The 12,698-nt window shown below is 45.3% G+C and overlaps 1 protein-coding gene across 1 annotated transcript in view; it reads right to left on the bottom strand.

The window, feature by feature from the left end:
- Positions 1–568, bottom strand: part of NELL2 (neural EGFL like 2) — a gene marked incomplete at both ends in the record, with an annotated part of 149,025 nt that extends 148,457 nt beyond the window's left edge. The window contains 2 exons of the mRNA XM_084286757.1: positions 300–428; positions 514–568. Of these exons, the coding sequence (XP_084142883.1) occupies positions 300–428; positions 514–568 (184 nt within the window). The remainder of the gene's footprint in view (positions 1–299; positions 429–513) is intronic.
- Between the last annotated feature and the right edge of the window lie 12,130 nt (positions 569–12,698).

The following is a 12,698-nucleotide window of genomic DNA, read 5'->3' as shown; positions in this document are numbered from 1 at the left end:
GCACTCCGGCTGCAGCATTTTGCCGGATTCACGGGAAACTTTGAGCGAGCGTTGCCTTGGCAGGACCGGGGGCATGTTCGGCGGTTCCCAAGTAGAGCCGAGGAGTGGGTGGTGCTGTTATTCATCACCGCACCCCACGGCTCGCACAAGCAGCCATCTGCCATCCCCGGTCCTGCTGTACTTTAATTAAGCGTCTACCAGACGAAGGATTAAAAAAAGGGGGACTGAAAGGAGGAAAAGCGGGCTGTAAGGGAAGGAAGAAGAGGAGGGGGTGCTGGGGGAGCCGCTCGGGGCCGTACCTGGGAAGAGGAAGGCTTTGCTCCCGTTGTGCAGCCCCGGCACCTGCCGCACGCCCGCCGCCGAGCCCGGCAGCCGCAGCTCGGCCAGCACGTCGATCTGCAGCGAGGGGTCCACGCCAAAGCCTGCAACTGCCCCACAAAAGTGCCGTTAACCCCGCCGCAACTTTCCGCACCCCCCCCCCCGTGCCCCTTTCCCCGGACCCCCGCACCTTACCTGGCCCCAGGCAGAGCAGAAGGCAGAGCGTGCCGAAGCCGCTGCCGGACTCCATGGCACAACGCAGCGCTCAGTCCATAGCCCACCCCCCCCTTTCCAAAAAAAAAAAAAAAAAGGATAAAAAATAATAATAAAAAAGGCTCCGGGGAGGGGGGCAGAAGCTGGCTGCCTCCCCGCCTCTCACCGGGAGGAGCGGACCCCCCGCCGCCCCGCAGCGCGCATCACGGCGGCCGGCCGGAGCACACAAAGGCGGTGGCGGGGGGGCCGGGCCGGGCAGCGCAGCCCCCCCCCTTCTCCTCCTCTCTCCTCCGGGTGGGCTTCCGACCACCGGGGCGGGGAGGCAGCCTCGGGTCGTGCCCCGCAGCCTCCCCTTCCCTCCCTGCTAGGGGATGCCCCCGACTGCTCCTGCAGCAGCCTCCTCCCGGTGAGCCCCCCCCCGGGAGCACCGCTCCGCTCCCCGCCGTCCAGCGGGAGCACGGAGGCCGGCGGGAGGGGCCGCCGGTTTATGGCGAGGCCGCGGGAGCCGCCCACCGCCCACCGCCCACCGCCGGGCCGGGCCGGGCCGGGGGCGGCGCCGCCTCGCCCGCAGGGAGCCGCCGGAGCCCCCGGGATGCAGGGGGGCGGCAGGCAGCCCTCTGGGTTCCCCCCGTCCCCCTGATTTGTTGTCGCCCCCTCCCCTCCCGCCGGAGTCATCCCGAGACGGGAGAAAGCCGGGGCTGATCCCAGGAAAATAAAGTCAGGGGTGAAACGGGGAGAAATCGGGACTTTGAGCGCTGGGGTGCCGGCCGCCCCGTCCTGAAGGACGGCTTGGCATCACCTCCCTGCAAGCCGGCAGCTCCCCCCCCCCCGGCAAGTGGCGTTTCTGAGCCTCACTGGGTGTAACGGGGGCCGAGGGCAGCCTCGGGCTTACCTTCCCGTTCGTAAGGGCTCCTGATGCTCCATGCTAACGCCCTGCTGCCCGTTGGCCGCGTTCTGCAGAACAAGGAATCGATTTTTTTTTAATTTTTGCCAGCTTTGCATGCACGCCAGTAAGACCCTGATTTATATGTGATTTCCTGTGGCGTCTGTTGGCCTCCCCCCGAATTCATCTCTTATGGTCTTTACAAATAATAAAATATTTAGAAATGATCCTTACAAATCTTTCTGAATAATAATTCCAAGGACTAAGAGAGGTGTTTTCCTCCTTATTCTTTTTTTTTTTTTTTTCCATCACCGTGGGAGGCAATGGTGAATCTCCTTTCTGGGCCAGATTAACTAACTCAGATCCTAAGCAACATGAAAAGCAAACACCTTCTCTCCTAGAAGAAAAAAAGAATAAATAAAAGAGAGGATTGGCTAAAGATGAGGGCAGAAGAATGAACTCCATCCCTCAAGCCAAGCCCGCAGCCGGGGCATTGGGCACAGCTCCGGTGTGTCCTCTCTCCTGTGCCACCCTTGGAGAGCTCCAGGCTTCCCCTCCAGGTGGTGGAGGCAGTAGAGGAGGTGGTGATGTCCTGGCCAGGCAAACCCCTCTACTACACCAACACATCTTCTCTGGCCCCTTGGCAAAGTCACACCATGCCCCTGAACTCATGTAATCCACTAGCTGTACAAGCAGGCTGGGGGAAGAAGGGTTTTGCTGTGGGAGTTAATGGACAACGACCACACACCAGTGATTGTTTTCATGCTATTTCAATCACATTGGTTACAGATAACTGAACCAGAAGCAATTAATTTAAGAAAGGGATTCAAAATCTAGAGCAATAATGGTGCATAATGAACCTCACAGGCAGCTGAGTCAGATGTGGAAGCGAACAAAACAAGAGGGGCAAACACCTACATTTAATTCTTGTGTATGCAGGCAGTCACCAACAATTTCCATCAGCTGGAGCTGCCACAGAGGCGTAAGAGTGTAAATCAGGTGGAGCCCGCCCCTGTGATAACCCATTTCTCTCTCAAGAGATCCCCAGGGAGTGGCCACTCATCGTTGTGTCACATACATGAAAAATCACTCAAATTGCCATCCAACCTGCTTTGTCTGCTCCCCGTTCTCTACGTGGAGCCCAGGGCAGACATTATAGACATACACAGAGGTGTGTTTGTGTGTGAGATGACAGTAGTGACATAATTCAGCTAACCAACAACTCAGTGAACAGCAGAAAGAGACTTTCTACCAACAGGAGGAACATGATATTGATGATTAGATCTTTCAAATATGTAACTAAAACTTTAGTTGGCTCTTCCCTTTGATCAAAACCATATCTTTTAGCCAAGAGATCTACATATGCATCACACCGAGGCTCACCGTAATCTATCCCATGCATAGCAAAGGGTGACAGACCTAAGAAAATGGTAGAGCATCTACATAAGAATAATGTAGTGGTGAAAGCACAATAATCTAGAGCTTTCTATATTAAGGCAGGTCTCTCACTAAAGCAGTCTATTCCAGATATTAACCTGTAAGGCTCTCAGCAGGTTTCAAGGCTCTCCAGAACCTAGATGTCTTTGACATGTCTCCTTCCTTCCTTTCTTCCTTCCTTCTTTCTTTCCTTCCTTCTTTCCTTCCTTTGGGAACACAGGTGGGAGCACACTGTGTAACACAAGTTCTGTAATACAGCTGGCTTATAGAAGTCTTCTGGACATAAATGTTCCAATTGCAGTGAGATTTTCATGTGAAATGGGTATCATGGTGTTGACTCCTTCCCACCAAAACCCCTACTAGATCTAAAAAAAAAAAAAAAAAGTAGGTCTTCTGACTAATGGCTGATATTCACAACAGTTTTTATGACAAATGGAAAGTTAAGGCATGTGTTGCAAGTCCCAAATTCATGAATGATTTCATTGCAAAGGGAATCTCATATTAATTATACTAATATTAATTATATGCTAATAAACTGAAGGAAGTAAAGCTCTTAAAGTGTGCCGATGACAATCCTGCCCTGGGAAAGCATTACCTCTCTTACTGTAGCTTATCTGGGTCTATTTATTTTTAAAGAAAAACATGAATATTTTATTCACAGTAGCTTTAGCCCTGCATTCCTATGCCGGAACCTGGAGAGTCCATGTGAATTTAAGAAATACATAAAGAATTGTCACTGACCTACTTACACAACACTGATGCAACTTCTTTCTCAGAGTATAGAAAACAAACTTCCTTATACTGCAAAACACAGTTGTTTACTCGACGTTATAGTACTTTAATGCCGCATTTATATGGAAGAAAAAAAATATTTGTAAAACATGATGTTACATAATTAATACTTTTTGAAGTGGAACGAGGAGAAATAGTCTGTTGTCATAGAGAAGCAGATTTTTAATTGGAGTAAATTTGATATTGCTGGGGATGAGGGGTTTTATTAGCTACCAACAGGGAAAACAGGCAAATTACTCTGCAGCAGTTCCTCTTGACACCCTTCAATGGGGACTTGTATCTGCACCGTTACATCATTATGATCCAGACTTTTCTTCAATGAAAGCTATTGCATGCAAAATCCATCCAGTTGTGTGGTGCCTCAAGTACCAGGATGTACCAAGGTGAGACCACTAAACTCATCTGCACTTGTTTTCTAAATGGGGACTTCAGCAGTGAGGAGCAAACCTCGGGTGCTGTTCTGCAATAGACCTCAGGTGTTTATTCGATTTTTTTTCTTGCCAGCCTCCTGACCTGTGAACTTCTCCTGCAGCACTCTCTCCCTCCAACCTATACAGACTTCTATGTGTTAGTGCCTATAAATCAGGAAATTTACTTCTGCTACGTCCTCAGCCTCCTCAGAGCTCCCTCCTTGCAGTCTTTTCTTCCCGATTCCCCAAGTGCTCTCTGTCCTTTAGCAGCTTTCTCTTGCACACATGCTCCCCCTCCTTCTCCCTTCCTCAGACACAAATGTATATGCATGTACACCCCTTTGCTCATCTTCTTTTTGCAGTTTGCCAGTCTTACAGCCTCTGCCAGCTCAGAAGTGGTTTCTGTATCCATGTCCCGCACAATGCAGGTTTCCCATCTCAAAAATGCACTCTGTGTTTCTGACCAGGGAAGCTGTGGAGAACTTGGGATTTAAATACAGCACTTGGCTGAGGCCCAGCAGAGATTGTCAAACCGAGTAAGCTGTATGCTCGACCATGACAGCACCAGCCCCATTAAAAAGCCCTGGCAATCTTCTCAAACATGCATCAGCTGAAGATACATCACTGATTTTAGATACAGTCATGAATGTTTCATACCAATTTGATATTGCCCCGCTTGTAATTTCAAAAATTGCTTATCATCAGGAAATAGAGCTGTGAAACAAAGGATCTTGCTATTTAAGGAACACGCTTTACACCTCTTAAAGTTTCATCTCTTCACGTTTTTTTATGCCATCTTCACTCAAGTACATTTCATGTCTTGCACCTGACATTTCAGCATTGGCAATGCGAAAGGTGCAGTCAGAAGTGGAAAAGCAGCACATGGAAAGAGTGGTGGCAATTACAAGGTTAGAGCTAAGGCTGTGTACATCTGAGCCCAGGAAGAGAAACGGAGGCCAATTGCATTTATGAGGGGCAGAGATGAAAGTATTTTTCAGAAGTTTTCCCAAAGATTCTTGTTTGATTCAGGGGCAAGAAAAAAGGCTGGAGGTGCAGGCTGCATTCTCTTTTTCCCAGTTTTGAACCTTGATCTTCTGAGTTGCAAGGTGCACACATTAACCTTCCTTGCTAGAGCTTTGTTTCTTATACTAGCTTTATTTTTTTCCTCCAACAGGGTGCACATCCTTTTGATGTGAGGTAGAAGTGATAGACTGCCCTGCTGGCAGCCTTCACACATTATGATGCCTAAAAATGTCTTCTTGGAGAAAATGTCAGCTAGGAGTTCTGGCATGGTATTTGGTGTGTGGAACCGTAATGAGGATAAGAGGATAGTTCATGATCAGGCTTTAATTATCTCAGTTCTGCCAGTCTGGGTCACAATAACAATTAGGCAAGACTAGAGTTAAATTACTTTGACCTAAGTGTGCTCTGTGCTTTGATCCTCTTGCCATCTGAAATATTACCCCCTATTAAAAATGTATCAGCGTATCCACCACAAGTGTTTATGATAACAAAACTGGCATGCAAAGACCTTAATTTGCTATGTTCCTTTTTTTTGCAGTACAGGAAAAATCTGCACAGCCCTCGCTGGAGCCAGGCACTGGCTGGAGTGAGAGTCAGTAAAAGAGGCTCAGTGCAATTTTTTGTTCTCCTTCCACAATGTGATGTAACGTGGTAAATCCATCTGCAAGTACCAGAGTGGAGAGAGGATTTCTGGCAGTAGAAGACTCCCTCCTGTAGAAAATAAAGGGAGAACAAAATCCAGTAGCTGAGCATCAAATCAAAGCAAATCCTCATTTGACAGCAGACACTGCTAAGGATCTATACCCCATCCCTGGATCCCACTCCCTCAGGAAGAATGGCAGAAACCTGTGGTGAAAGGCTCTGCTTTCCTACCATGCTCACAAGCTGCTGTATCAACATATTCCCCAAATCCAACACAGACAATTTCAAATGTCTGGTGTGCCATGAGTGGGGACAGAACATTAATACTTGTCATATACTCATTTCATTCAGCAGAACAAAGCCAGATATTGGTTCTTGCATTGTAGAGAGAGGGAGGAAATGTTTAAAATGTGCTTGTGACCTCAAAGGTACATGTGTAACAGTTTCTAGTATAGTCTAATTACTTCTGCAGTATCAGGAGAGAAAGTATCACAGGATTTCTTACACTGCCTGACAAATAATAGATTTTCAAAACTCATCTGTACAGTCTTCATACCCAAAGGCATATTTATTGGGAAAACTGGAATAGCTTCAATGATTCTCTCAGTCTATCAGATAATTAAGAAGGCCTTTAAGTAGTGTAGCATTGTGTGGCAGCACTAACACATCTTGAACTCCAATTCTTAAATGACCTTGGGTTTCTACTGCCTGGAGTAAAAAATGTAGAGGAAAGGGATGGGTCTGGGTGGTGAGGGGCCCAGCTAGGCTTTAGTGCAGACACCTAAGCAGTATTTGCTTCCCCTACTGGGACATTTGTACAGATTTGGTAGCCCAGATGTTGTGGTGTTGGGATGTGCTGGATGACATTTGGACCCAAGGCATGGCAAAGTCTGGGCATTTCCAAACCCTGCCCACTCTACAGTCTATACGTGCCCAACGCAGGTCTTACCAGCTCTTCCTGCAGAGGAAGGGAGAGCTCCTGTCATGCATCAGCATAAAGAAGGTATGCACATGCTTCCTTGGGTTAGTCCTACAGATACAGAAAAAAAAAAAAAAAAAAATCAAATCCTAATAGCTAGAACCAACTGGCTGGTAATACAATAAATCAGCAATTCTAGAGTGTAAATGTATATGATACATTTTAAAATTTGTATGATTTATCTTTTTTTTTTTTAATTTTTTTTAAGCCACAAGGTTTAAAAAATCTCCATCAGCTAAATTATTACTGAACATGATACTAAATAAGGTCCATTATTGCCTTTTTTTTTTCTTTTTTTTGAACAAACAAAAGAAAGAGGAAGACTTGGGCTCATATTTCTTGAAAATTAGCATTTACAGACAAATTCTGACTTGTTTTAGATACCACTCTTTGTCCCTCTAATAGTAAAATTGCACTTAGAACTAGGAGGACCAGGTCTGAGTGCCTGCTTCATCTGATTACAGCGTATGTTTTGTTCTGGTTTATCTCTATTGCTAGTGAGCACCCAACTCCTGAGTTATTTCTAGCAGAAGATTATTTCACCATAAAATGCTTGATTAGTCCTAATCTAAGTGGTCTGTTTTTCAAAAGTCTGAGCACTAGACATTTCACATGAACATCACTTGTAGTTCTATTCATTGCTTATTCAAGCACATGTGAAGCCAGAGATCCCATATTTTAACATACCTGCTTGGCTATGGGACTGTTAATGGGGACAGGTGACTCTCAGCAGCTTCAGTACTTAAACTTTAATGGAAAAACAAAGCTAGAAGCTGGGAATTTCTTATCATCTTCACTTTAAATTCTAACAGTGCAATGCTGAGAAATAAATTAAATATCCAATTATGTCGGTGGTTTTTTCTTGGATGGGAAGGAGGATTCAGAAGCCAGGCATGGTAAATCACAGGTGTGTAAGTAACAGAAAGGCACAGAGATACAGGAGGGTAGGGTTAGTACCAAGTTGGGAAGAAATGAAGTGACTGTGAATAAGTAACTTTGCTTGGAAGTAAATACCAATCTTTTTTTTTTTTTTTTTTTTTTTTTTTTTTTTTGTGGAAAAGGTAGGAGTTAAAAGTGTGCCACTTAAACTGCTGATAGGAAATCCAGTTGTGTAGGAGGAACTGACTGGAACAACCCTGCTAGCACATGAATTTTAGGTTGTGGAGAAACAAATTCAGCACTGCAATCACTCCACATACCTGTGGATCAAAATGATTAAGCATGAAGAAATAATATGTCTCATAGAGTTCACTAGCTTAGTGACAACATGGTTCGGTTCAGAAAGGGTGGTTCCAAACACAATAATTAAGATGAGAATAATTACGATACCCCTATTTACATGACTATTTCCCTTGTATCTGGTAGAATTGCAAGTACGGATAAATAGAATCGCATTCTGGCTTAGTAATTCAAGGTATATGCAAGATATTAGCATTTAAAGCTGAATTTTTCTTCCAGAAAAAAAAAGAAAAAAAAATGATCTATAACCTTAGGATGGAAACTATTTATAACCTGTGCTTTAGCAGATCTCCACAGTTCAGAACAAAGAAAAAATGGAAGGCACAGGATAATTAAAGTTCAAGAATTAATTTTGTTCCTCAAAGTGTCTTTCAGGAATGGATACTTATTTAAAGCAACACAAATCAAATGGAACATTTGGCAGGCAAGATACAGCTCACACAGTAAGAGGAAGCTCAGAAAGTACACAACAGTCAAACACAACCACAAATAATAAGAAATGATACATACAGGAAGATGAGTATTATGGGTGTACTAGAGCTGCTAAGTGTAAAGGAAAAAAACACAGGGTGAGAAAAGATTGCAGTGAAGGTAAATGATTTATTTGAGTGTCAGAAAGAGGAGATGGGGGTGAATCTTTACTCTGAAATTACATGTAACAATGTTAAAGCACTTTTGGATGAAAAATATTAAAAATACCACTGGTACAACTCTAGAAATATATGTTCCAATAATTCACAGTACCAAATGGAATTCATCAGAGATTCTGAGGAAATCCTAAGAATGAAGCACAATTCCAGCCTACCATAATTTATCATTAGCGATACGTAATTCATCATTAAAACAGCCACTCTGATGGATAGCTGGAAAATGGCCAGCACTGTAGCAATCTTTAAAATAGCTCTTAAGGCTGACCCCAGGAACTGAAAACTAGAGAATCTCAATTCATTAATGGGGAAAATAGTTGAGAAAATCTTTTAAGATAGTTATAAAACATCTACAGGTGATATGTAGGAGGGAAAGGAAAAAAAAATGGGATGAATAAATTGCAAGTCAGCAAAGATAAATTGATGTAAGAGAGAATGAACCAAGCTTTCCTAACTGGTTCAAATGTTACAAAGAGTTAACAAAACATTGAATAAAAGAGAAACAGGCAATATATGTTTACAGAGACATTTGATAACATCATTCACATGAGGCTTTTAAGGAAACTCAGTAACCCAGGGGTAGGAGATAAGTTCTTTGTTACAGGTTAAAGGGAGAGAAAAAGATGGGGATGAATGGCAGATGATTGCGATGGAAAGGTGGCAAGGGTGTGATGCCCCGGGGACTGTACCGGAGGATCACCGCTAGGATTAATTTCACTCTTTCTCTGGCTCCATCCATTTATTAATGACCAGGAATAGAGGGAATACAATGAGATGGCAAAACTGCTGACAGCACAAAGCTGTTAAATTAGATAAAATGAAGGTGTCTGTAAATAACTCTTGGGACTTGTTGCAAAGCTAGCAACAGGAAAGGAAATGATGTTCAGCATAAGCAACTGCAGAGATAAGGCTATAAAACAAACTGCTTAAACTGCTTATGCTCGTTAATGGGCTCTGAACGAATTATGGAAGAACCCTTCTGGCTTGCATTTGTGAGGGGAAAGTTTCTACATTTTGGTGTTTATTTACGAGGAGATGTATTATTTTAAAATAGCAGAAAGCACAAAGTGTCTTCTGTTCATATATTTAAATCGTCGGAGCTTCATTTTATCCAAATCCTTCATAATCTCCAAGCAGTGCTGGATTCACACGGTGACATACCACCGCTGTGAAGGGCAGTGTCTGCCTCTCTCCTAATATCTGAGAAATCTTGGCAAGCAGATGGCTCTGAGCAGCGGGGCCAGCTAGGCAGTCTGTCACAGCCCCATTCCTTCACCCAGTCTCAGAGCCAGAGGACTCCTGCTGCGGGAGCTTTTATATTTCTTCATAAAAAAGACCGACAACACTCTAAAGATAGCCTCTGCTTACACGGGGCGAGCCAAACCGTGCACAGAGGAAAATGAACAGCCTGTCCTCATTGCAAGACAGGTTTTTTTTACAGATTACAGTGCTGGTGGGAGGGGTTTGGCTGAAAATTCATGTTGGCCAACCCACTGAAACATTTGACTTCCTTTTTCTGACCCCAGACAGGTCCCAAAAACATGAAAGGAAGAAGGAAGAGGAGGGAAATGCAAGCCTGGTGTGCATGTGAGGCCAGGGGTGCAGCAAAGAGATTACACTGAGCTGGATGGCCTTTTTTCCTTGTGTGGATGTAAATGAGGATTAACTCAGCAAAGCCCAACAGAGACCTCAGCGACGGGGTTGTGAGAGAAGAGCATCTGGATGGTAACCTTGTGGGGACCCAACTCCACAACGTGGATGCTGCTGGCATCTCCAGCACACCTGCTGGCATCTCCAGCACTCCTGCTCAGCCCCGTGGGTCAGTTCAGCCCTGAGCAGGTGAAAAGGACCCAGCTGATGGGCACAGGCTGATGTCTCAGGACTACAAGAGGCTCTGCATGCTTGTCCTTACTGTCTTACTTCATCCAGCCTCTGATGAATCAAAGGAAGGTAAACATTCCCTCTTCCCCCATAATGAAGTTATACATCAGTGGAAAAGGGAATTCACTCCTCTCCTGTTCAGGTGACTGGAATATCCCTTCGAGGACAGGATTAACTCAATAAGGGCAATCAATGTAAATGCAGAGCAGCAAATCCTCTAAGTGCAGGGAAGCTTCTGGGGAGGGAGGGGAGCAAAGGGCACACAGCATGGAAACAGTAATCACTGCTGCCCTGTCCGACCTTTCCCAACTCTACACACTTGCCTTTCTCTGCATTTGTGATTTAAGTGTCCTTTGAACACAGGTGAGCAGAAATGCATATGGTCTGAGCCCCAGACCCTTCACCCTGCTACAAATTCCTGTCTCTGCTGCAGATTCCCACTAGGTCCATGTGAGAATGTCATCTGCTGTTTGCTCAGACATACAGCAGGGGGTGGGGAGGGAGGGGAGGAGGCATGGCCATCCTATTGTCAGTTAATTCATCCCTCCTTCCTCCAGTTCATGAACTCCCTTCCTATAGCCAAAGTTCCGGTGATTAGTCTTCAAGGGCATGATTTTGCACTTTGGATTATTAAATTTCATGCTGTTTCTATTCTGCTGTTCCACAAGGTCATCTGATTTTTCCTGCATAATAATCAGGCCTTCCTTGGTCTGTATTAGCCGTACGTACGTACCAGCTTTGTGTCATTCCCAGATATTGTATGCACACCTCTAGCTATTGCACCAAGGTCAGTAAGGGAAGCACCCAGCCAGCCTGGGCCCATAGCTGCCCACACCAGGACCACAGCTATTCCCCTGCTCGTGTAGTCCAGCAACCTCCTCTGCTCTACAATATCAGAATTAATCCCCTGTCATCTTTTGCTGAAACATTATTTCCTGTAAGGCACACCCTGTCTCAACACTTTCCTTAAATCTGGATAGATTCCATCCCACGTTTTTGCTTTTTCCTAATTTAAAATCACATATTTGCTTTTTCATCCTTATTTATTCTCTAAAATCTTTTCTATGGTTCATACAGAACCAAATGCAACTGAGCTGTGATTGCCTACATATCTCTTCTCCACTCTTTTTTTTTTTTTTTTACTTTTGCTCATGCTATGAGACAGCATATTTCTCCCCGAGGATAGAGGAGGAGAGGTGCCAGCAGAAGACAAGTACTGTGCCAGCACCTTCTGGGGAGAAGAGGAGCTACTGAGCAAGTGAGGTGTCAGGATGGAGAGCAGTAATGTTCATCGGTGGGCCAAGTCCTACTTTTTTTCCACTAAATCTTAAATAGATTTAACAAGCACGCATGTTCAGTAGTGTTGGAGGCATTTCTTTTAAAGACCTTGAGAGACTCTTAATGAAGGGAAATGAGCATTCAGAAAATCTCCCTGCACTGGCAAGGGATCCATGCAGGTCCTGGCTGTCCTTGCAGCTCTTCCAAAACAACTCAGTGCTGGCTTACTGGAGGAGGGTGCCCGTGAAAGGCAGGAGTGAAGGCCAGCCTGTGCCAGGAGCAGGGTGAGTACAGAGAGCAGAGAGGAGAGGCTCATCTCTAAAATAAAGAGCAGGAGCAATGCACAGGGCCCGTCTCCTGCACCCACTGCAGCTGCACTGTTCTCTATGGAGCAGGAAAGTGCAGCTCCCCAGCAGCTCCCTCATTGCCCCATTTCGTGCACCAGCCTGCAGCCAGCAAGCACTACTCACCTCACGGACACCCAGCAGTGGGGGAAATGTGGTCGGGGTCACGGCCAGTAAATCACCTGAAGCATCTGCCCCCCTCATGGAAGGTTGCTCAGGTCTCCCCTCTCAACATGTTTAAGCCCTATGATGAAATTTCTGTTTGCTTAAGTCCTAGCTCACGGTCTGGGAGCGGGGAAGTGTGACACGCTGGCTGCCCAGACCAGGACCCACTTTCACAGATTTCCGAGTGGGCAATGAAGCTTCAGTTTTTCACTAAAAACAGCAAGAAACTGGATGAGGCCTTTTGAGCTGCCAAGCAGTGCTGGGTGGAAGGGCTGTATGAGAGCTACATTCACTGCCCTACAGTCCTAAGATGCTGGGAACTGGACTGGTGTAGCCAAACCTGGGTTAACCTCCTATTTCCATCTGTCAGTCAGCAGTTGTCTCCATGTTCTCATTTTATTTCAGAAGATACAGTATCTCCTGCTATTTATTTTGGCTTTCTTCCAG

Source organism: Netta rufina, assembly GCF_964035555.1.
Source record: "Netta rufina genome assembly, chromosome: 1".
Lineage (NCBI taxonomy): Eukaryota > Metazoa > Chordata > Aves > Anseriformes > Anatidae > Netta > Netta rufina.
This window is presented reverse-complemented; position numbering and strand designations above follow the sequence as displayed.